The 20436-nt window shown below is 67.3% G+C and overlaps 1 protein-coding gene across 4 annotated transcripts in view; it reads left to right on the top strand.

Moving 5' to 3' along the window:
• SLC12A7 (solute carrier family 12 member 7) overlaps positions 1–20436 on the top strand; it is a 68571-nt gene that overhangs the window by 39467 nt on the left and 8668 nt on the right. For all 4 annotated transcript variants that reach the window (XM_036113661.2, XM_036113663.2, XM_036113659.2 and 1 more), the window contains exons 2-20: positions 2179–2270; positions 2651–2776; positions 5431–5577; positions 6924–6978; positions 7980–8110; positions 9690–9931; positions 10549–10760; positions 11089–11256; positions 11757–11855; positions 12364–12421; positions 12829–13003; positions 14337–14455; positions 14737–14835; positions 15315–15434; positions 16057–16161; positions 16538–16706; positions 19051–19246; positions 19546–19715; positions 19795–19926. In XM_036113661.2, coding sequence (XP_035969554.1) covers positions 2256–2270; positions 2651–2776; positions 5431–5577; positions 6924–6978; positions 7980–8110; positions 9690–9931; positions 10549–10760; positions 11089–11256; positions 11757–11855; positions 12364–12421; positions 12829–13003; positions 14337–14455; positions 14737–14835; positions 15315–15434; positions 16057–16161; positions 16538–16706; positions 19051–19246; positions 19546–19715; positions 19795–19926 — 2538 coding nt within the window. In that variant the 5' untranslated portion in view covers positions 2179–2255. The remainder of the gene's footprint in view (positions 1–2178; positions 2271–2650; positions 2777–5430; positions 5578–6923; positions 6979–7979; positions 8111–9689; positions 9932–10548; positions 10761–11088; positions 11257–11756; positions 11856–12363; positions 12422–12828; positions 13004–14336; positions 14456–14736; positions 14836–15314; positions 15435–16056; positions 16162–16537; positions 16707–19050; positions 19247–19545; positions 19716–19794; positions 19927–20436) is intronic.

The raw sequence follows: 20436 nt of genomic DNA, 5'->3' as shown, positions 1-20436 counted from the left end.
TGTCCAGGCAGGAGCCCCCCGCTTGGGGGTGGTGACTCCCTGGCGGGGACGGTGCTGGGGGGACGCGAGTGGGTGCCGGCGAGGGGGCGCGGCCCCCGGGCTGCTCACCTCACCTGACCCTGTCCGTGGCTTCTGCGTGTGGGGCGGCATCACCGTCCCCGATGAGATGGGGCTGAGCTGGGGCTCCTGTCACCCAGGGCTTGTGGCTTTTCCCTCCGCTGGCATTTGGAGCCCGTGATCGGGTGCCCGGTCTCGGGGTCTGGGACTGGATTGGGACCTGAGTACTTGGTGCTCCTCCGTGACCTGGTGGCATCACTCTTCTGCGCGGCCTAGTGTGAGCACGCTTTCCTGTTAGGAGCGGTTCTGGCCAGGCCGTGGCGGGGTCTGTCCGGATGTGTGTCCCGGGGAGGCGCCGCAGGACCTGAGGGGGGCAGCTTGGGGCTTGAAGTTCCCGAGTGGGCGGCCGCCCGTGGGGCCCTCTCACCTGACCCCCTGCAGATAGCGCCAGCGCTGCCCGTGAGCCCGGCACCGGGGGCTGGGCGCTGCGTGCTTCTCGGAGGCTGAACCCCTGTGATAGGACACATTCTGGTCCCTGCTTTTCTCCTGACATCCCGTGGGCTTCGTTTGTGTCCACCGTAGCCCGGTGTCTGAAATACGCGCAGGGCTTTATCGTGTACCGAGCCGCGTCTAAACCCCGGTGCCCGGGAGTGGGCCACGCGGGGGCAGAGGTGTTTTCTGTTCTAACGAGCGCAGGGCGTCTTGGTCTGGGGGTGTCTGGCTAACTTGGGGGGTCTGCAGACGTGGCTGTGGCATCTGAAGCCCGTGCCGGCCTGGAACCACCTCAGCGAGCCGCACGGCCGGGACCGGAGCGCCAGCCCTCCCCTGTGTCCCGGCCCCTGCGCTCTTGCCCAGGATGGGGTGAAGTCGTGCTCTGTGAACACATCACACGTGAGGTTGACGTGTTTCGTGTGTGTTGGGCATGTGCGTTCTTCGTAAGGCCTGTCGGAGAAATAGGGAGAAGTGGTGGCCATCCCTGGCTTACTGGCCAAGGGCCTGGCGTGACCCCTGCCCACACGGAGGTCACCTCCTTCCTCCCTGACGTGGTCACTGGCACGGGGTGGTGGCTGTGCTGCATCCAGGCTCTTGGTGGAGGGTTGAGGGGATGCAGAATGGTGGGGGGGCCTGGGGGAGGTAACGGGCTGGGGCCGGGACCCTGGCTTCAGGGAACAAAGGTCAGAGGTCACCAGCCCCCGGGCACACCCCCCCGCCCGTGTGTGGGCTGCTGCCCTCCTCCAGCCTCGCCTCGGCCCAGCCCCAGGGCCTTTGTGGGGGCGCCAAGGCCGCGAGGTGCAGCTCCCGCGAGGTGGACTATCTCCCTGCGGTCAGGCCGCCGTCCGGGTGCTGGGGAGCTGTCCTGCTGGGGGTCCTGGGTGTTGTGCTAGCCAGCCCCAGTCCTGGCATCCAGCTTGGGTCCTGATGAGAGTCAGTGGGGGCTGCGCTTCACTTGGTGGGGAAGCACAGTCGGGGGTGGGGGTCCTGCCTGTCGGTGTGGGGGGGGTGGGGTCCTCCCTGCCGAGGGAGGGGTGGTGGTGCTGCAAGGGCCGGAACGTGCCAGACCTGGGCCTGGCTCACAGGATGGTGTAACTTCCCTGTGTGGGGGCCTGGTATCGGGGGGACACTAGGGTCTGACTTGCCGGCCTGGACCCCGGGTCGGCAGGGATGGGGCCCTGGACCCCTCTGCATTCGCGGAGGCCACTCCGCTCTGCACCTGGCCTCCGCTTGCCCTGGGCATGGCAGCCCTTCCCGTCCTGCCCCACCAGCTCCACCTGTTACCTGCCCCCACTCTGTGTTCCTGAGTCTTGTCTCATAGGTGGGGAAACTGAGGCGGGGAGGGCTGGGCTGCTTAGGCACAAACAGCTGTCCCAGCAGCCAGGGCCGCGACCTTGAGGAGTGTTGCTGGCGGGGGTCCCAGGCACGGGGTGACGTCTGCAGGTGACACACATGTCTGTGTTCTTGGAGCCCAGCGGCCTCCCCTGCTGCCCACGCCTGGCTGGGCGGAGCCAAGGGTCCCGGTGTTCCACAGGGGTCCCCCCAGGCCCCGGGGGACGCATGGGCCCGCAGGGGCACCGATCCTGTTCAAGCCACTTCTGAGACTCACCTGAGCGGGTTCCCCTCCAGGAGATGGAAACCCGCGAGAGAACAGCCCGTTCATCAACCACACGGAGGTGGAGCAGGAGAGCTTTGAAGGGAAGAACATGGCGCTTTTTGAGGTGACTTACACTTCCTCCTACAAGACACACGAGGGCCGTGACTTCAGCGGACATGGCATGGGGGCTGTGGCCCCGAGACCTGGGGGTCGGGTGGAGGGCTGCCTGCCTGACTGTACACCGTGCATGGGGGGAGCCTCCTTGGCCGCCACCTTCTTGGGAGGGGCCGTCTGGGAAACCCTGGACCCCTACTGGGTGGCCGGGAGCCCCGAGCTCTGCCCCGACCCCTGACTTGGGACCTGGTGTGCATGTGTCGGGTGACGTGGGCCCATCTCAGCCCCGTGGACCTCGGATCTGGAGCTAGAAACGCTGGGAGCTCCGCAGGGCATTGCTCCAGTGGGTTTGGGGATCCAGGTGACTAACCATGTCTTGGCCCCAAACAGGAGGAAATGGACAGCAACCCCATGGTGTCCTCTCTGCTCAACAAGCTGGCGAACTACACCAACCTGAGCCAGGGTGTGGTGGAGCACGAAGAGCACGAGGACGACAGCAAGAGGCGTGAGGTCAAGGTGCGCCCATCCCCGCCGTCCAGTCCTCGTCCCTGTCCCCCCAGTCCCCCTTCCCCCCCGCCCCCATCCCCCTACCGTTCCCCTCCCTGGGGCATTCCCCAAGTCCCAGTTAAACATGACCCCTTTCCTCTCTCCTGCACGTGGCTCAGTTAAGGGTGGAAACTGGCCTTCTCTGCCGTGAGTAGGACGAAGCAGCATGGGGAGTGCCTGGCCCCGCGAGGGGGTCGGCGTTCCTGCGGGGCTCCCGCCAGCTGGGTGTGGGGGTGTGGAAGCCGGTGGAAGGCCTGGGTTTCCTGACGGCCGCCCCTTCCCCCTCTGTGTCCACCCTGCCTGGCACCAGCCACGCGGCCGGGGTGCCAGGCCCCTGCGTGCACGGAGGCCTGCCTGCTCCCCGGGCACCTGTGTGCAGCCTGACCTCGGCCGTCAGGAAGTCTGGCCACGGAGGGGGCTTGGTGTGGGAAATGCAGCAGGAGAGGTCCTGCTTTTCCTTGACACTCAGTGTTTGTCTTGCGTTCTGCGCGGAGTGGTAGACGTGGGGTGTGAGGGCTTCCCGGCCCAGCCTCGTCCTGGCCGCCCTCCTGGGGCAGAGGACAGTGGGGACAGCGGTCCCCGGTGACACCGTGTGGGCAGGTGACAGTTGTGGATGCTGTGGGAGTGGGCGCCACAGGTCTTTCTGTGCGGCTGGCACTGGACTGTCTGTCTGTCCACTGGAGCTTGTCCCAGGGTGCCGTCTGCTGGTGGCAGGACCGGGCTTTCCTGTGGTTGGCCCGGCTCTGCTTGCCTCGTGGAGCCCACTGTGGCCCCCGCTGGCCCCCCGCTGGCCCCCGCTATCCCCTGCTGTGCCTTGCTGGCCCCCTGCTGGCCCCCCACTGGCCCCCGTTGTCCCCCCACTGTTCCCTCGCTGTCCCCCCTGTTGGCCCCCGCTGTCCCCTCGCTGTCCCCTGCTGTCCCCCCGCTGGCCCTCGCTGTCCCTCGTTGTCCCCCCGCTGGCCCTCGCTGACCCCCCCACTGTCCCTCGCTGTCCCCCGCTGTCCGGCGCAGCCCAGCACGTCCTTCCCTGTGACCCATGGCCAGATCAGGACCTGGGAGGTCCTGTCCCTGAGGCAGGGGCGCTGCCTGGCCTCTGTCCCCTGCCGTCGCAGGAGCGATCCAGCACAGCCGTCCTGTAGACAGGTGGACGAGTTCTGGTTGGGATGAATCATCCACCCCACTGGGGACTGACTAGGTCCTCGGGGTGTGGGGACTGCCCTTACTGTCCACTCTGTGCCCCCGGGTTCAGGAGGTTGTGTCCAGAGACCCAGCCCCCCTGCAGGGCGCCATTTCCAGGGCTCTGGACCTCACGTGCAGCCGGGCTGATCGTCAAAGCTGCCTTTAGGAGAGAGTGGGAGGCCCATCCTGCCCTTCCAGGGTGACTCGGGTCTGCCTGGCCACTGCCTGCAGGACATCAGTGGACACCCTGCAGCAGCTGGGGCTGGCTGCCTGGCGCGTTAATCGAACCGTGAACGAGAAGCCGCGCCCTGCCTGGCACCACTGTCCCCTTTCACACAGCGGGGAAGTCCCTGGGGTGCTCTCCGCCGGCCCTGTGACCGCTCCGGGGGCCTTGTGGGTGGGCAGTGTGTGGGCTGGGGGTGCCACACAGGCCCCGCGTTAAAAGGGAGCCGAGTGTCCCAGGCATCCAGACCCAGGGACCCCCTGTGCCTCAGAGTCTTTTCCCGGGAATCCCACGGGGCCCTGTGGCCCTGACCCGTCCCGGCTCACGGGGACAGGCGTTCCTGGGTGCATGCCAGTCCTTGGACCCTGAGAAGCCCCCCGCCTCCCTGAATGTGGGTGCAGGTCAGCAGAGCTGCCGCCTGGGCCCTTGACCTCCCGGGCCCTTGTCTGCAGCCCCTCTACTTGCAGCAAATGTTTCCAAAACAAATCTTCCCCAATTGTGTGGATTCTTTTATTCACCTGAGTTTGAGATATCTTCCCGTTGAGCATTGTTTTCAGTCAGTCTCAAGATCTCGAGCGTGCCCCTGACCGCGGTGTCCGGCCAGCTGTGGGACAGGATGGGCTGGGACCCCAGTCGGGTCCGCCCTCTGCTGGCTTCTGGCCTGGTTGCCAGCTGCCTGCCCGCCCGGCTGGTGCGCTGAGCCCTGGTGGCCTCCAGGATTTCAGAGGACACCCCGTCAGGCACCTCCCAGCGCTGCGTCCTCGGTCACCCCGGAGATTGCCCCCTGGGCTCACGCGGCCGCGTGTCCCGTCGGAACTTTCCGGCGGGTTTGATTGAGGCACTCCTGACTTTACGGGACTTGGCTTTGCGGGGACTTCGGCGTGGGTAGGGGGCCGCCGCCCATCTCCCGGCTGCATCAGTGGCCGCCTGGGCCTTCGGAACCCTGAGCTGCCGCCCGCCCGCTGGACAGGGCCTGGCTCGTCCTGCTCTCAGCTTCGCCGACGTTGCCGTGGCTGTCCTCGTGGCGCCTCCCTGCTCCCTGGCAGCGACGTGGTCTCGGGTCCTCCCGAGCCCGCCCCCTTGAGGATTCCTCCCCAAGCCTCCCTTCCAGGGTGGCCTGGCTTCCCCCAGCCGTGCAGCCTGCGCGGCCTCCCTTCTGCGTGCGCTGTGCGCGGGCGCCTGCCGTGGCCGGCCCCCCTGGAACCGCTGTGCTCTCTTTCAGAGCCCGCGCATGGGGACCTTCATTGGTGTGTACCTGCCCTGCCTCCAGAACATCCTCGGGGTGATCCTCTTCCTGCGGCTGACGTGGATCGTGGGGGCGGCCGGCGTGCTGGAGTCCTTCCTCATCGTGTTCATGTGCTGCACCTGCGTGAGTGGTGGAGGGCCCTGTGCTGAGGCCCCGGGGCCCCGCCCAGGGCAGCCTCCACGGGCACTGGTGCCTGCGGGGGGAATCGGGGCCGGCCGGACTCCGTCCCTGTGTCTGGGGGAGGACGTGGCCGGGGGCTTCTGGGGGCACGGTCAGCATGCGTGAGGACCCGCGTTTGACACGGTCCCTTCCAGTTCGGAAGCTCCTGGGCTCCCTGTTTGAAGGAAGGGCCCAGGCCAGTGACTTGTTCCGCCCCGACCCCGGCTCCCCACCCCCGCACGTCCCCAGGCGTCTGCGTCCAGTGGCGCTCAGTGAACCAGGCCCCCTTCCCACTGCTCCTGGGTCGGCCGTGGGCCCTGCACGTCCTGGGCACCTGCTGCGGCAGCCTCAGGCTCGCCTGCCCCACTCTCGCCCTGGAGACCGGAACTCGGCTCCTCTCATCCCCCAGGTGTGAGCACTCAGACCCCAAGAATTCAGACAACGCAGGCTGTGCCCCCCGCGGCCTTGCGGGCTGTGGCCTCACCTTCTAAACTGTGTCCCGTCCTTCCTCCTGTGACGTTTCTTTCCTGGGGAAATCTGGACAGATCTAGAGCAGTTGCCATAAAACCAAATAAAAATCAGGATAAGGACCAGGGTTTTTTTTAAGTGGGACCTTAAGCCAAAGCTGCGCCTGGTGGGATCACGGTGACCATTGAGGCCCTAAGCTCTCCCGAGGCTGTTCCTTCTGGTTCTTCAGTTGCAGGCTGCCCCCCAGCCTGTGGTGTGGTCACTTCTGAGCCCTGCTGGGCGCTGGAGGCAGACCCACCCGGGACAGCTCTGGAGGTCCTGCATCCAACCCCCAGGGCGGGCACCCAGATGGGGTCCCCCTTGCACCCCATGGGCGGGCGGGCACCCAGACAGGGTCCCTCTTGCACCCCATGGGCAGGCAGGCACCCAGATGGGGTCCCCCTTGCACCCCATGGTCGGGCAGGCACCCAGATGGGGTCCCCCTTGCACCCCATGGTCGGGCAGGCACCCAGATGGGGTCCTCTGCACCCCATGGGCGGGCAGGCGCCCAGATGGGGTCCCCCTTGCACCCCACAGTGGGCATCCAGACGGGGTCCCCCTTGCACCCCACGGCGGGCGGGCACCCAGGCAGGAGCTGGCCTTTCATTCCAGGTGGGGTCCTGAGTTGGGTATTTCTGGGTGGCCTGCAGGAGCTCAGCTTGGGGCATTGAGTGGGAGATCGGGGGCAGCCCTGAGCATCCTGGAGCCCGCGTGCCTGACTGCTCCGCAGCCCCTCTGAGATGGGGCCGGGTGTGGCCCCCGAGGCGCCCTCTCTTCTGAGAGGATCATCTGTGTTTTTGCAGACGATGCTGACGGCCATCTCCATGAGCGCCATCGCCACCAACGGTGTGGTCCCAGGTAAGGGTGCTGGGGCAGGCTGTGTGGGGTCCCAAGCTGAGCCCTGCTGGGGACCCCACCCAGGGCGGCCTCCGCCGAGGCGGGCAGCACTCTGCCCCTCAGGGCCCCAGTGTGCCCTTCCCTGCTTGGCGGCCAGCCTGGAGGACGGAGACCTCCACATCTGGTGGGCAGGCGGGCGGGCAGACGGGGGCGAGCTCTGCCCAGCCAGGCTCTCCCGGAAGCCATCAGCAGGGACCCCCGCCTCCAGGCAGAGGTGCTCACGGGTTCCTGGCTCTCACCGGTGCACCGAGAGCTGGTGCCTGGTGTCCTGGGCGGCGTCTTGTGTCCCCTGAGGGCACCATGGGCTGTCCTGAGACCAAGGTGGGGCCCCTGCGCGCACTTTCACCAGCACCTGACCCTGCGCTCAGGGTGCTGTGACGTTGGGGTTCTGCTCCCTGTGGGAACCTACGTGAACACTTCGTGAACTTTCTTAGGAAATCTCGCCTTTGATCTGTGGTTGGAGACCCTGCCGTTTTAGGAGCCGCCTCCTGTTTTTGGTTCTGGAGTTAATTTCTCCCAGACTCTCCTTATCTAGGAATAAACGGAAGCGCCAGGGTGGGCAGTGCTTGCCACGGGCGCCGTGTGGCCGGGGTGGAGGTCTGGAGAGCGGAGGGGCTGTGGGAGCTCTGGGGATGGCGCTCGGTCTGGGGGGGGGCTCGGCTGGGTGGGCGGGGGCCTCAGGTGAGGAGGACCGGGTGGGACGCTGTGCTGCGTCTCCAGGTCCCGGGGAGGCCGCCTGTCCCCGGAGGCTCCGTGCCCCGGCACGTGGCAGCGGTGTGGACGTGTGCATCCACAGTGATGTGTCCTCGTCCACCAGCCGGGTCCGGGGACGGTGCTCCAGCAGCCACAGGCGTCCTCGGCCTTTTTGGGGCGAAGTGCACAGAATCGCAGTGTTGGGTCCCACGTTGGCCTCACGGTAAACGGTGCGATGCTGACCTGCAGCTTCTCTGTCCCATTGGCAGCTGGTGGCTCGTACTACATGATATCGCGGTCTCTGGGGCCTGAGTTCGGGGGCGCCGTCGGCCTCTGCTTCTACCTGGGCACGACCTTCGCCGGGGCCATGTATATTCTGGGGACCATTGAGATTTTTTTGGTAAGTGCCTTGTTTTGGGCTGGTTTTCCGGACCCCAAGGAGTCCCTCCCAAGGCACACGGGCCCCCTCAGCCGGCCCCCTCACTCTGATGCCTGCCTCGGGCTCTCAGGCTGCGCCGTGGCTGGCGACCGTGGCCGTGTGGCAGTGACCCGGGGTCCGTCTGTGGCTGCGTCCCCCTCTCGGTGCTGGCCCGTGGCTGGCGACTGTGGCCATGCAGCAGTGACCCGGGGGTCCGTCCGTGGCTGCGTCCCCCTCGCGGTGCTGGGCTGTGGCTGGTGACCATGGCCATGCAGCAGTGACCCGGGGGTCCGTCTGTGGCTGCGTCCCCCTCTCGGTGCTGGCCCGTGGATGGCGACCGTGGCCGTGCAACAGTCACCCGGGGGGTCCGTCTGTGGCTGCGTCCCCCCTCTCAGTGCTGGGCTGTGGCTGGCGACCGTGGCCGTGCAGCAGTCACCCGGGGTCCGTCCGTGGCTGCGTCCCCCTCTCGGTGCTGGGCCGTGGCTGGCAACCGTGGCCGTGCAGCAGTCACCCAGGGTCCGTCTGTGGCTGCGTCCCCCTCTCGGTGCTGGGGCCGTGGCTGGCAACCGTGGCCGTGCAGCAGTCACCCGGGGTCCGTCCGTGGCTGCGTCCCCCTCTCGGTGCTGGGCCGTGGCTGGCAACCGTGGCCGTGCAGCAGTCACCCAGGGTCCGTCTGTGGCTGCGTCCCCCTCTCGGTGCTGGGGCCGTGGCTGGCGACCGTGGCCGTGCAGCAGTCACCCAGGGTCTGTCCGTGGCTGCGTCCCCCTCTCGGTGCTGGGCTGTGGCTGGTGACCGTGACCGTGCAGCAGTCACCCAGGGTCTGTCCGTGGCTGTGTCCCCCTCTCGGTGCTGGGCCGTGGCTGGCGACCATGGCCATGCAGCAGTCACTCGGGGGGTCCGTCCGTGGCTGCGTCCCCCTCGCGGTGCTGGGCCGTGGCTGGCGACCCTGCCCGTGCAGCAGTGACCTGGGGTCTGTCTGTGGCTTCGTCCCCCTCTCGGTGCTGGGGCCGTGGCTGGCGACCGTGGCCGTGCGGCAGTGACCCCTGTGTCCCCGGCTGCCCTTGGGCTCTGCCGCCAGGGTTCTTGCCAGGTCAACGTCCGCGTGTGTGACGGGCTGCAGACCTGAGCCCGGGGTCAGCCGCGCGGCCGTGGCCTTCAGGGCCTCAGCTGTGGGCGGAGGCAGGGCCGCCCAGGAATTGGTCCGTCCTGTCGTCCCCACTCAGTTTATGTTGCGCGTGCTCACTAGGGCCTCCCCCAGAAACGTTCTCACTCCCGGATTGTCAGGGTGCGGTGGCCCCCCGCCTGCAGGCTGAGCCGGGGGTGCCGTCCACAGGCGGCTTCCACGACACTGACCCCGGGCAGTGTCTCTCTGCAGTTTTCTCTCTCTGCTCTCATTTCTTGGCACTCCCGGGGCCCACCATGAATGCGTTCTGGCGGTGGGGGCCCCCAGCAGGGGAGGGAGCCCAGCACCAGGCCCTGCAGACAAAGGTGCCCCCCCGTGGGGCCACCTTCCAGGCAGGGGTGCTTGACGGCCCTTCCTGACCCCGTCCATCCCCCGCAGACCTACATCTCCCCCAGTGCGGCCATCATCCAGGCAGAGACGGCGGAAGGCGAGGCCGCGGCCATGTTGCACAACATGCGCGTGTACGGGACGTGCACGCTGGTGCTCATGGCCATGGTGGTCTTCGTGGGCGTCAAGTATGTCAACAAGCTGGCCCTGGTGTTCCTGGCCTGTGTGGTGCTGTCCATCCTTGCCATCTATGCCGGTGTTATCAAGACTGCCTTCGACCCACCGGACATCCCGTGAGTCCTGGGCCTGCAGAGCTGGCCCGTCCTGCAAACCTTGTCTGTGCCCGTGACCATGTGGTCAGGCTGGGGTGGTGGTGCCGTGGGACGCAGATGTCCGTGCTCACGCCGGGCTTGGGGATGAGCCATCAGGATGCTTGTGCGGCCGCGCCATCTGCACGGGTGGGATGGGTCCGGTGAAGGTCCAGGGTGGACAGGGTGCTGTGGGCCCCAAGGACGGCAGCACTGAGCTCCTCCTGGGGTGGCCTGATCTCCGTGCGCCCTGTGCCCTGGCTCCCCAGCTCCCCTAGTCCTTGTAGGAGCCCCCCCCCGGCCCCAGTGGGTTTCTTTCTTGTCTCTCTTACGCATGTGGATGCCCAGTCCCAGGGAAGTGGCCCGAGGTCACAGCAAGTGAGCGAGCTGCACGTGGCCCATCAGGCTGGCCAGGTGGGCCTGGCGCCCACAGGGCTGGTCCAGGAGGGGCCCGGTGGGCTGGGAGGCCACTGGCGTGAGCAGCAGCCGTCCCTTGCAGCCCGCGCGGCGTTCCCGTCGCCCAGGGTGGGGTGTCCGAAGTGGAGCAGTAGGAGGTGCTTCACAAGGGCCGCACGTGTCCTCACGCCCGACCCCTGCGCTAGGGTCTGTCTGCTGGGAAATCGTACCCTGTCCAGACGTGGCTTCGACGTCTGTGCCAAGTTCCTCGCTGCCGCCAACAGCACGACGCCCACCGCGCTCTGGAGCCTCTTCTGCAACAGCTCCGTGGCCAACGCCACCTGCGACGAGTACTTCGCCCAGAACAACGTCACGGAGATCCAGGGCATCCCCGGCGTGGCCAGCGGCGTCCTCCTGGGTGAGCGCCCCGGGGCCGTGTGGGACCGCGCCTGCCCCCCCCACGGGGCCCGCCAGGCGGCCGCCGCCCCTGCAGCTGCAGCCGTGGTCGGCACCGGGTGGCAAAGCGTGTGGGTCAGCAGACCCTTCTTTCTGGGGTTTGCGGCTGGGCGCACACGGGGCCGTGGTCGGGGCGACAGGGCTGGCCCTGCTGGTTCTGGGAGGAGAGGTTGCGCGTCCTTGTGTGAAGTTGGAGCCCATCCACCCCGCCGCCTCTGCTGGGCCCTCCCTGATGGCAGGAGCCCGGCAGAAGGTTCTGGAACCTGTTACTGGCCTGTTGCCCCCCGCAGATAACCTGTGGAGCACGTATGCAGACAAGGGGGCGTTTGTGGAGAGGAAGAGCACGCCGTCGGTGCCCGTGCCAGAGGAGAGCAGGGCCAGCGGCCTGCCCTACGTCCTCACTGACATCATGACCTACTTCACCATGCTGGTCGGGATCTACTTCCCCTCCGTGACCGGTGAGGCCCTGCCCCGTCCCTCAGTGTGCACCTGCCCCGGACCCCCAGGAAATGAGCGGCAGCGTCTCTGCTCCCCGCCGCGTGCTGATCGGGGTGTGGAAAGGCGCTTTGTCCCAAGCACTGCCGACTGACCAGCAGCACTCGAGGTCACTGACCGTGGCGGCTGTGCGTGGACCCGAGGGCCGTCCTCACACGACATTCATCTGACCTTCTGGGACGACCCTCGGCGCACTAGTGCCTCGTCCCCTGCCAGGACAGCCCTCAGCGGCCCGGTGCGCAGCGGGAGCCAGCAGCCGTCGGCACGTCCGGCCCTTGCCCGGGCCCTCGGCCGCCGCTCGGGCTTCCCCTCCACCAGCTGGAGCCCCACAGCTTGCAGGCGGGCGCGGGTTCCAGGCGCTTTTCTTTAGTCCCACGCCCTCCCCGTGAGTCATGGCCAAGGGCATGGCTGGCGGCGTGGTCTGGGTCTGTGGTAACTGGGGGCTCCCTGGCGGCTCCTGTAGGTATCATGGCGGGCTCGAACCGGTCCGGGGACCTCAGGGACGCCCAGAAGTCGATCCCCACGGGGACCATTTTGGCCATCGTGACGACGTCTTTCATCTGTATCCTCAAAGGGGCCGAGGTGAGGGAGGCCCCGATGCTCTGGCCGCCGCCGCCCCACGGGGAGCCGGGCTGGCGTCTGCCTGACGAGGGAGAACGAGGGACTCCAGGTCGCCGAGCTCACGCCGGCTGCCCCCCGAGCCACTGTCGGTAAACTGCGTGTGGCACCCGCGTCGTCACACGTGACTCACAGGCGGTGGTGGCCCGTAACTGTGGGCGTGGGGCATGGTGCTTGTGCGCAGCGTCCTGTGCTGGTCGCCGAGGTCTGTCCTTGCCGAGCGAGCCAGCGTCCCCTGCCCGGTGCCTGTGGCGGTCAGCGGGCCGTGTGCAGCCTGACTCAACTGGAAGCAGGATGGGGCCACGAGGAAGGCGCCCTGAGGGCCGTGGGGTCACGGCGGGGCGCGGGGTGGCGGGGAGCGGGCAGCCGGGGCGCGGGGCTGGTTCATGCCCACCCGCCACCAGACCCTGCCGATGACGTTTGGCCTGCCGCTTCCTTGACGCAAGACACAGACCTGTCCTGCATCGTGCTCTTCGGGGCCTGCATCGAAGGCGTGATCTTACGAGATAAGTAAGTTGGTTTTTGTTTGTGGCTTCTAGAAGCTTCCAGGTCAGCATCGGTTTTCTCGTGGATGGTGGTTGACCTGGGGACCTCCCCCAGGGTTTCAGGCTTCGCGTGGGGAGCCGGGAGCCCCGTGGCCCCCCTGGGGGGGTTCTGCTCGGTCTGGTGTGTAGTCCTGTCCTGCCCCAGCCTGGAGCTGGGGAACCGCCGAGCAGCCTCCCGCCCGAGAGAGCGTGAGGGGTTCTGTGCGGTTCCAGACAGCACAGCCGTGCCGAGCCACTTCTCAGGAGTGACCGTGGTTTCCCTGTGCCTGAGAGAGGACACTTACAGTGGGAGCGGCCTCACTCTGGCTCAGAGCGTGGGGAGACGTTTATGTCTTCAGCTTGTGTTTGAAAGCCCGCCCACCCGACCCACAGGTTTGGGGAGGCCCTGCAGGGGAAGCTGGTCATCGGCATGCTGGCCTGGCCGTCCCCCTGGGTCATCGTCATCGGCTCCTTTTTCTCGACCTGTGGTGCTGGCTTGCAGAGCCTCACGGGGGCACCGCGCCTGCTGCAGGCCATCGCCCGAGACGGCATCATCCCCTTCCTACAGGTGAGCAGGGCGGCCGCCCTTCTGAGAGCAGGGGCCCCGCGGGAAGGAGTGTGTCTGCGAGGGTCCCTGAGGGTCTGCCCCCAGAGCACGATCTTCACGGTTACTGACTGGGACCCAGGTCCTCACCGCCAGCCTGGCAGCCTCGCCCTGGGTGGTCACGGGGCTGAGGGCGCAGGTGCATGTCGGGGGCGGGGGGTGGCCCCTCACCGCCCTGGGCTGTGGGAACAGTTGAGAGGAGCAACCCGGGGAGCCTCCATTTCCTCAGGGCCGGTGTCTCTCCTGCTGGGTGCAGCGTCCTCCCTGCACCACACACCACAGGCTGGGGACAGACAACACACGGGGATTTGCTCACATCCCTGGGATGTGAGCGGAAAGTCCCAGATGCGGGGGGAGGGGGGGGGGCGCGCGCCAAAGCTACTTTGTCCTTGGTGTGTCACCACCTTCCCCACCTTCCCCGAGTCCCCACGTGGCTTCCCTGTGCTTTTGTGTTCGTCTTTCTCACAAGGACACCGGTCACTTGGATTAGGACCGCCTGTAAAGCTCACATCTGCAAACATGGTCGAGTCGCCTTCTGAGGGGCTGGGGCCAGGGCTTCACTGTGGGGCTCGGGGGCGCACGGGGCCCCTTCGTGTGTGTTCATCATCTGGGTGGGGGCTGGTCCTCCCCCCTTCAGAGCACGGTCCTCACCTTCACTCCCTGGAAGGTTCCGGCAGACTTCACAGCTCCGTCTGTTGGCTCGGTGCAGACTGGGTTCTGCTCTGGGGGTGTTGCTGTGTCCCTGGTGCCCCCTCCCCGAGTCTGTTTCTGGTGTCATTCCGCGTGTCTGCGGCATGCCCTGCGTGTCCGTTCCCAGAGCCCCTGGGCAGCAGGGACTGTGCTAGAAAAGCATTGGAAGCTGGTGTCCCTGGAGGCAGCTGTGGCCTCCATGTGGTCCTTCCCCGTGTGGCTGTGGGCGAAGGGTCCTCACGGTTCTCCATGCACGTGTGCCGCGGGGACCCTGCGCCTGCCCCCGCGAGGCCGGCCTCAGGATGCCCCGGAGGCCCCCATCCGTCCTGCGCATGGAGGGGTCACCTTCACCCTCGCTGACGCGCTGTGAGGCCCAGGCCTGATGGTACCTCGGCCACCATCTGCCTTCTCGGTTCTGGGTGTCAGCTTTTCCTCCCAGAGCTGGGGAGGGTTCAGGACGGGTTGTGAAAGTCCGCTTCTGCCTCTGTCCCGTCCCTGAGCCCTCCTGGGGCTGCCCCTGGGAAGCTGGGCTTCTCACTGGGACGTGGGCTGTTGTCCTGTGGCCTGTGCCCCCCACGCTCGCAGCCCACCTGCCCTTTCCCTGCAGGTGTTTGGCCACGGGAAGGCCAACGGGGAGCCCACGTGGGCCCTGCTGCTCACGGCCCTCATCTGTGAGACCGGCATCCTGATCGCCTCCCTGGACAGCGTGGCCCCCATCCTGTCCATGTGAGTGGCTGCAGGCCCGGTGGGAGGGGTGTGGGGACAGGCCACGGAGATGGGGCTGCCGCTTATGGACAAGGAGGCGAGTGTGTGACCCCGCTCTGGGGCTGGCCTTCTGCTCAGGGGTCACCAGACACGCAGTCACGCAGGCCAGGTGGTCCTCATGGAACGGTGCCGTGGAAGGGAGGGGAGACGGGAGGGGCAGTGCTGTAGTGAGTGGGGGTGGGGAGACCACGTGGGACCTGACCTGACCCCCGGCTCCTGTGGTCCTGTCCTTATGCCCCCAGGTTTTTCCTCATGTGCTACATGTTCGTGAACCTGGCCTGCGCGGTGCAGACCCTACTGCGCACGCCCAACTGGCGGCCACGTTTCCGATACTACCACTGGTGAGCGCTCCCACCGCCGGGACGGCCCCGGGTCCCTAGTGGCCTGCGCCGCAGCTGAGCCGGGCAGGCCCAGCGCCTGTGTGTGTCCCCCGGGCCGCCTGGCCCCTGCCGGGGGGATGGCCTCTGTGTGTGTCCCCCGGGCCACCTGGCCCCTGCCGGGGGGATGGCCTCCGTGTGTGACCGCGGGTCGCGTGGTCTCCATGCTGCTGGTGTGTGTGCTGGACGAGCGACGCCCGTTGTGCTGCGTGGCCCGCGGGGTGCTTGAGCGCCCTGGCAAGTGGGGTGGGCGTCCCGCGTCCATGGGCGCGGAGCCACGGCGGGCTCAGCCCTCGAGGGTTCAGCGTCCGGGGCGGGGGGGGGGATCTGGTCACAGGCACCATGGCTGCTCTTTTGCTGTAGCTGAGAAGGGTCTTTGCTAAGGGGCCGGGAGGGTTTCCGGGTTCTGGGCGTGGCAGGCGTGTGAGGTGCGTGTTCTCCAGGGCGCTCTCCTTCCTGGGCATGAGCCTGTGCCTCGCGCTCATGTTCATCTGCTCCTGGTACTACGCTCTCTTCGCCATGCTCATCGCCGGCTGCATCTACAAGTACATCGAGTACCGCGGGTGAGCTGCTCTGCGCGAGTTCGCGGGCCGGTGTTCCCTGCAGGGGTGTCTCCGTGGGGTCTGCAAAGCCCGGTGCAGGGGTGGGGGGTGCTCGCGGTGTGAGTCGGGCCCCCGAGCCGGGTGGGCCCTGCTGTCCAGGCCTGCACGCCTGCGGCGTGGCGGGTGCAGAGCTGTGTTTGCTACTTTGTATCGATTCCACGCTTGTGGCACTTTTTTACTGTGTGCTTTTTGAGAACTTTGAAGTCCATACAGTGAAAGCAGCGATGTGTAAAGTGCAGCGTCCCAGAGCGCATCCCAGAGCTCCTGGTCCGTCCCTGGGGCCTGGCTCCCTCCGGGCGTGGGGTCTGAGGGGTCCTGGCCGCTGCCTGGAGGCCCCCTCCAGCTCTTCCCAGCTGGTGAACAAGGAGCGTCGGGCGTGTGACCACTCCTGGTGAAGCCAGGCCCACGCAGCCTGCTGTGCTCATCAGTGTCCCCGACTCCAGGGTCCCACCCTGTCCTGTCGCAGAAACCCCAGGCTGGCTTCTCAGGGAGGCTGCCCTGGAGGCCTGTGGTCCAGGGAAGCTTCAGGGCCCTGGCCCTAGAGTCCCTTCCTGGGTTCCTTACCGCTGCCCCTTTCTTGCAGGGCTGAGAAGGAGTGGGGTGATGGCATCCGGGGTCTGTCGCTAAACGCAGCCCGCTATGCCCTGCTGCGCGTGGAGCACGGCCCCCCCCACACCAAGAACTGGAGGTGAGCGCCCCAGCCCAGCCCGACCTGGCCTCACGCACTTTGAATGCAGAGCGCCCTCTCTACCCTCACACTTCAGAGACGGAAACTGTTGGTCCCTCTCTTTGGGGAGCGATTGTCTCGGGAGCTTCTAGCACCTTCTCTCAGCGCACGGTGGTCGGCCGTGGCGTGATCAGCCTGGTGGGTGGGCGTGGGGTGAGTGGACCTCCCTGGGGTCCTGCCGAGGATGGAGGTAAGCGCGTGGACCGCCAGCCGCACGTCTCCCGCTTCTGGGAGGTCAGGGATGTCCTCTGTGCTGAGAGCCCCCGGCCTCCGTCCCTCGGGCGCCCAGGGCTGTAGCCGCGGGCAGGCCGCCTGGTGAGCGCCGTCTGTGCCGCAGGCCCCAGGTGCTGGTGATGCTGAGCCTGGATGAGGAGCAGCGTGTGAGACACCCCCGCCTGCTGTCCCTCACGACTCAGCTCAAGGCCGGCAAGGGCCTGACCATCGTGGGCTCTGTGCTGGAGGGCACCTACCTGGACAAGCACGTGGAGGCCCAGCGGGCCGAGGAGGTGGGCGGGCGCGGGCCGGGTCCGTGGGACGGCGGCGGGCGGCGGCGGGACAGAGGTCCGAGCAGGGAGCGCGGCGGGGTGGGGACGGGTGGCGGCTGAAGCGGTCGAGGGCAGGCCCGCCGCTCCTCTGCCCTGCGCGGGAGGGTCAGACCAGCACGTGCTCCATCGCTGCCGTCCGCGAGCGTGGTTTTGTATGTTGCGCTGTTGTCTTGTTTCGTAGTAGAGCCTGGTTTCTGGGTTCGGTTGGGTCAGAACTGAGGCTGCTGAAGGGACCCGGGGGCGGGGGGCTGAGACCTCTCGGAGAGCGTGTGGGTTAGAGGCTGGTTCCAAGGGCCGCTCGGTGCCACCCTTGGAGATGTCCCCCTGGCGCCCAGCTTCCCTGGCGCCCTCCATGGCTCGGCCTGGGCTCCGTGCCCTGCACGCTCGCTGTCTCGCATGGCGGCCTCAGGCCCATGTGTCCAGGGGCTCTGGCTGGAGGAGACGCTGACCTCGGCCTGTGCAGGTCGTTTCAGGCACACGTGGAAGCGGCTGGTGTCGTGAGCGCCTGGGGGCTCTCAGGCAGACCCGCCGGGTCCTGTGCTTTTGTCTCCGACGGTCTGTGTCCATGTTCGAAGTGGGAGGCACGTCAGCGCTGGTTTCTGGGGGCAGCCTCCCTGCTTCCCCGCGTCGGTCCTCCCTTTCTCACCCCTGCAGGTGGCGCAGCTCGGTCCCTTGCTCCAGGGTGGGTCCTTCTCACCCTCAGGCAGTCGGGCAGGTGGAGGAGGGAGCGCTGTGTCCACGTGTCCGGGAGCGCTGTGTCCACGTGTCCGGGAGCGCTGCGGCTGCGTGTCCAAGCCGGGCCGCGCCCAGAGGCTCATTCGCATTCAGAGCAGGGATTGCAGGTGCTGGATCCGACCCTCCCGCCGCCTCCCTCAGCTGGACAAGCCAGCTCCGTGCCATCGGCGGTTCGCGGGTTCCGCGCTCAGGGAAGGCAGCAGACGCGCTGGGTGCTGTCCTCCTCCCGGAGGCACCAGCGGTTCTCTTTGGCAGGACCGTGAGCCCGCAGGCTCCAGCGTGGCGGTTGCTGGCCACAGTATGTGGATTTAGGCGGTGTCGTCCTTACGCTGTGCCCGCTGTCCCGTCTTTGGGCGGGACTGCCTCCCGCAGGCGCTGACACTCGGCCCAGACCCACCGCATGGCGGGAGAGGCCCTGGCGTTCAGTTCTGACCTTGCACAAGTGCCGCGTGGTCGCCGGCTCCGGCTCTCCCTGCGCGGGGGCTTCGGGGGCCGCGGGGGAGGCGGGTGCCCTGCTGCGTGGAAGGCAGCAGTCTGCAACCACGGCCCGGGACGGTTGTGGCACGGCCGGATCCCCCATCCCTGCCCCCTTGCCGACACCGGGGGCTGTTGTCATCTGACACGCGCGGTCCCGGACTTCCCCAGTTTCGTTAACACCCCAGTCCTGCAGAAGGTGTTCCACGCGCTCTTGTTACTGTAAAGAGGTGGTTTTCCGTTCTCGGGCAGCGTGTGTTTGCGTCAGCTTCGTGGTCCGTGTCGTGCGTGTGTTCGGGTTTCTGTTCCTCGATGCCGCTCTGGTTGTGTTTGGGGGTCTCAGTGTTTGTGTGTCCCGAGCGGTATGGTGAGCGGTCCGTAGACACGTGTCAGTCCCCGTGGGGTGGTTCGTAGGAGGACATCAGGGAGTCGGTGGTGCTGTGCGCTCCTGAGGGTCTGGGCCCGGTTCCAGTTTTTGGTCCACCTGCCAGTCTGTGTGAGCGTGTCTGAGCAATGTGGGGGACGGGGGCCCCTCTGGCCCTGCTCTTCCATCTCTTGGGGACGGAGCCGTGTGCTGGTGGCTCCGCCCCATCGCTGTGCTGGGAGCTGCGAGACCTGGAGTGTCGGTGGCACAGCTGGGTTTCACCCCAGACGTACAGCCCAGCCGGGGTTTCAGCCGTGGTGTCCCCGAGGGGAGGGAACCACCATCCGCGGGGCTGGTGGAGCGTGTCTCAGAGGACGAGGACCCAGGGGCGCCACGGTCCCCTTGCACCCGGGCTTGCTGCCGTGGCCTGACTCCTGAGCTGGCCAGGAGCGTCTCGGCCAGGTGGGGGCACAGGGCATTCACCCGGCTTCGTAAATGGAAGCAGCCGGTGCACCCCGACCTTGTCCCTCACCGTTCCTGCCTCTGTTCGTGTGTCTGCTCGTGGAGCGGAGGCCTCACTGGGGAAGGGCCGGGCAGGTTCCCACGGGGATGTGGCCTCCACGGAGTTGGCTCGTGGGCCGGCCAGGATGTGGGGAAGGGGGAGGCCCTGCGTCTCCCGGGAGCACAAGTGAGGATACCCCGAGGAGACACCGACCCAGCTTGTCTTCCCAGAACATCCGGTCTCTGATGGGCGTGGAGAAGACCAAGGGCTTCTGTCAGCTGGTGGTCTCCTCCAGCCTGCGGGACGGCATGTCCCACCTGATCCAGTCGGCCGGCCTGGGGGGCATGAAGCACAACACGGTGCTCATGGCGTGGCCCGAGTCCTGGAAGCAGGAGGACAACACTTTCTCCTGGAAGAACTTTGTCGGTGGGTGCTGTGCTCGGGCCCGTGGGCGGGGCTCCCACTGGCGTCCTGGTGTCCCACGTCCCGTGAGAAAGCACCCCACCGGTGATACCTCGCTGCGGTTCCGGCCAGCCCTGCGGTGCGGCAATGCCGGAGAGCCCCGCACCCCTTGGGCCGGCGGCACAGTGGCTAGCCGAGCGAGGCTGCGCTGCCTTCAGCGTGGGCCCTGGGTGGGGCTTCCAGGGACCCCGTGGGCTCGCCTGCCTCCCACGCTGGCTGGAGCCCGCGAGTCCCTGGGGCAACCCGCCGCTGCCTCTCCACAGAAACCGTCCGAGATACCACGGCGGCCCAGCAGGCCCTGCTGGTGGCCAAAAACGTGGACCTGTTTCCACAAAACCAGGAGCGCTTCGGCGACGGGGACATCGACGTGTGGTGGGTCGTGCATGACGGGGGCCTCCTCATGCTCCTGCCGTTCCTGCTACGGCAGCACAAGGTGGGCCGCGGGGCGGGTCCCTCGGCGGGGGGCAGGGCTCGGCTGCCGCAGCAGGTGCCAGCCCTGAGGCCCCCGCCAGGTGTGGAGGAAGTGCCGGATGCGCATTTTCACGGTGGCCCAGGTGGACGACAACAGCATCCAGATGAAGAAGGACCTGCAGATGTTCCTCTACCACCTGAGGATCAGCGCCGAGGTGGAGGTGGTGGAGATGGTGAGGCGTCGGGCGTGGGCCTGGGCTCGGGGTCCCGTAGCGCTGGCCTCGTCCTCCCGCCGGGGCCCACGCTGCCCCGGCTCCGTGGGCTGTGGCAGCTTTGCAGAGGTTTACCTTTGCCAGGCTCGGGGCTGGGCTGGTGGGTTTAGCGGGTTATGGGGGGGGACCCCGATGTGACGTGGCCCCTCAGCACGTGCTGCGGGCAGACATGACTGCGGGCAGACATGACAGCCGGCCCACGAGAGGCCGTGAGCCCGCAGTCCAGGCTGCTCCACTGCAGATCCCAGTGTTCCCGCCTGCAGACTGTCCCGGAGCAGGTCCCGGGGCAGGGGGAGCACTCTTGTGCCCGTGGCATCTCTCCTGGGGCTGCTGTTCGTGTCTCCCCTGGCCACGGCCGCGGCCACGTGGACTCCAGCGATCTCCCCATGTCGGGGTTTACGCGGGACCACACGGTGGTTCTGTTGCTCACGCTGTTCCGCCGTGGCCACTCTGGTGTTTTCGAGGCAGCGC

Source organism: Halichoerus grypus, chromosome 2 (assembly GCF_964656455.1).
Source record: "Halichoerus grypus chromosome 2, mHalGry1.hap1.1, whole genome shotgun sequence".
Taxonomy (NCBI): Eukaryota; Metazoa; Chordata; class Mammalia; order Carnivora; family Phocidae; genus Halichoerus; species Halichoerus grypus.
Note: the sequence above shows the minus strand (reverse complement) of the source record. Positions and strands in the feature narration are given on the sequence as shown.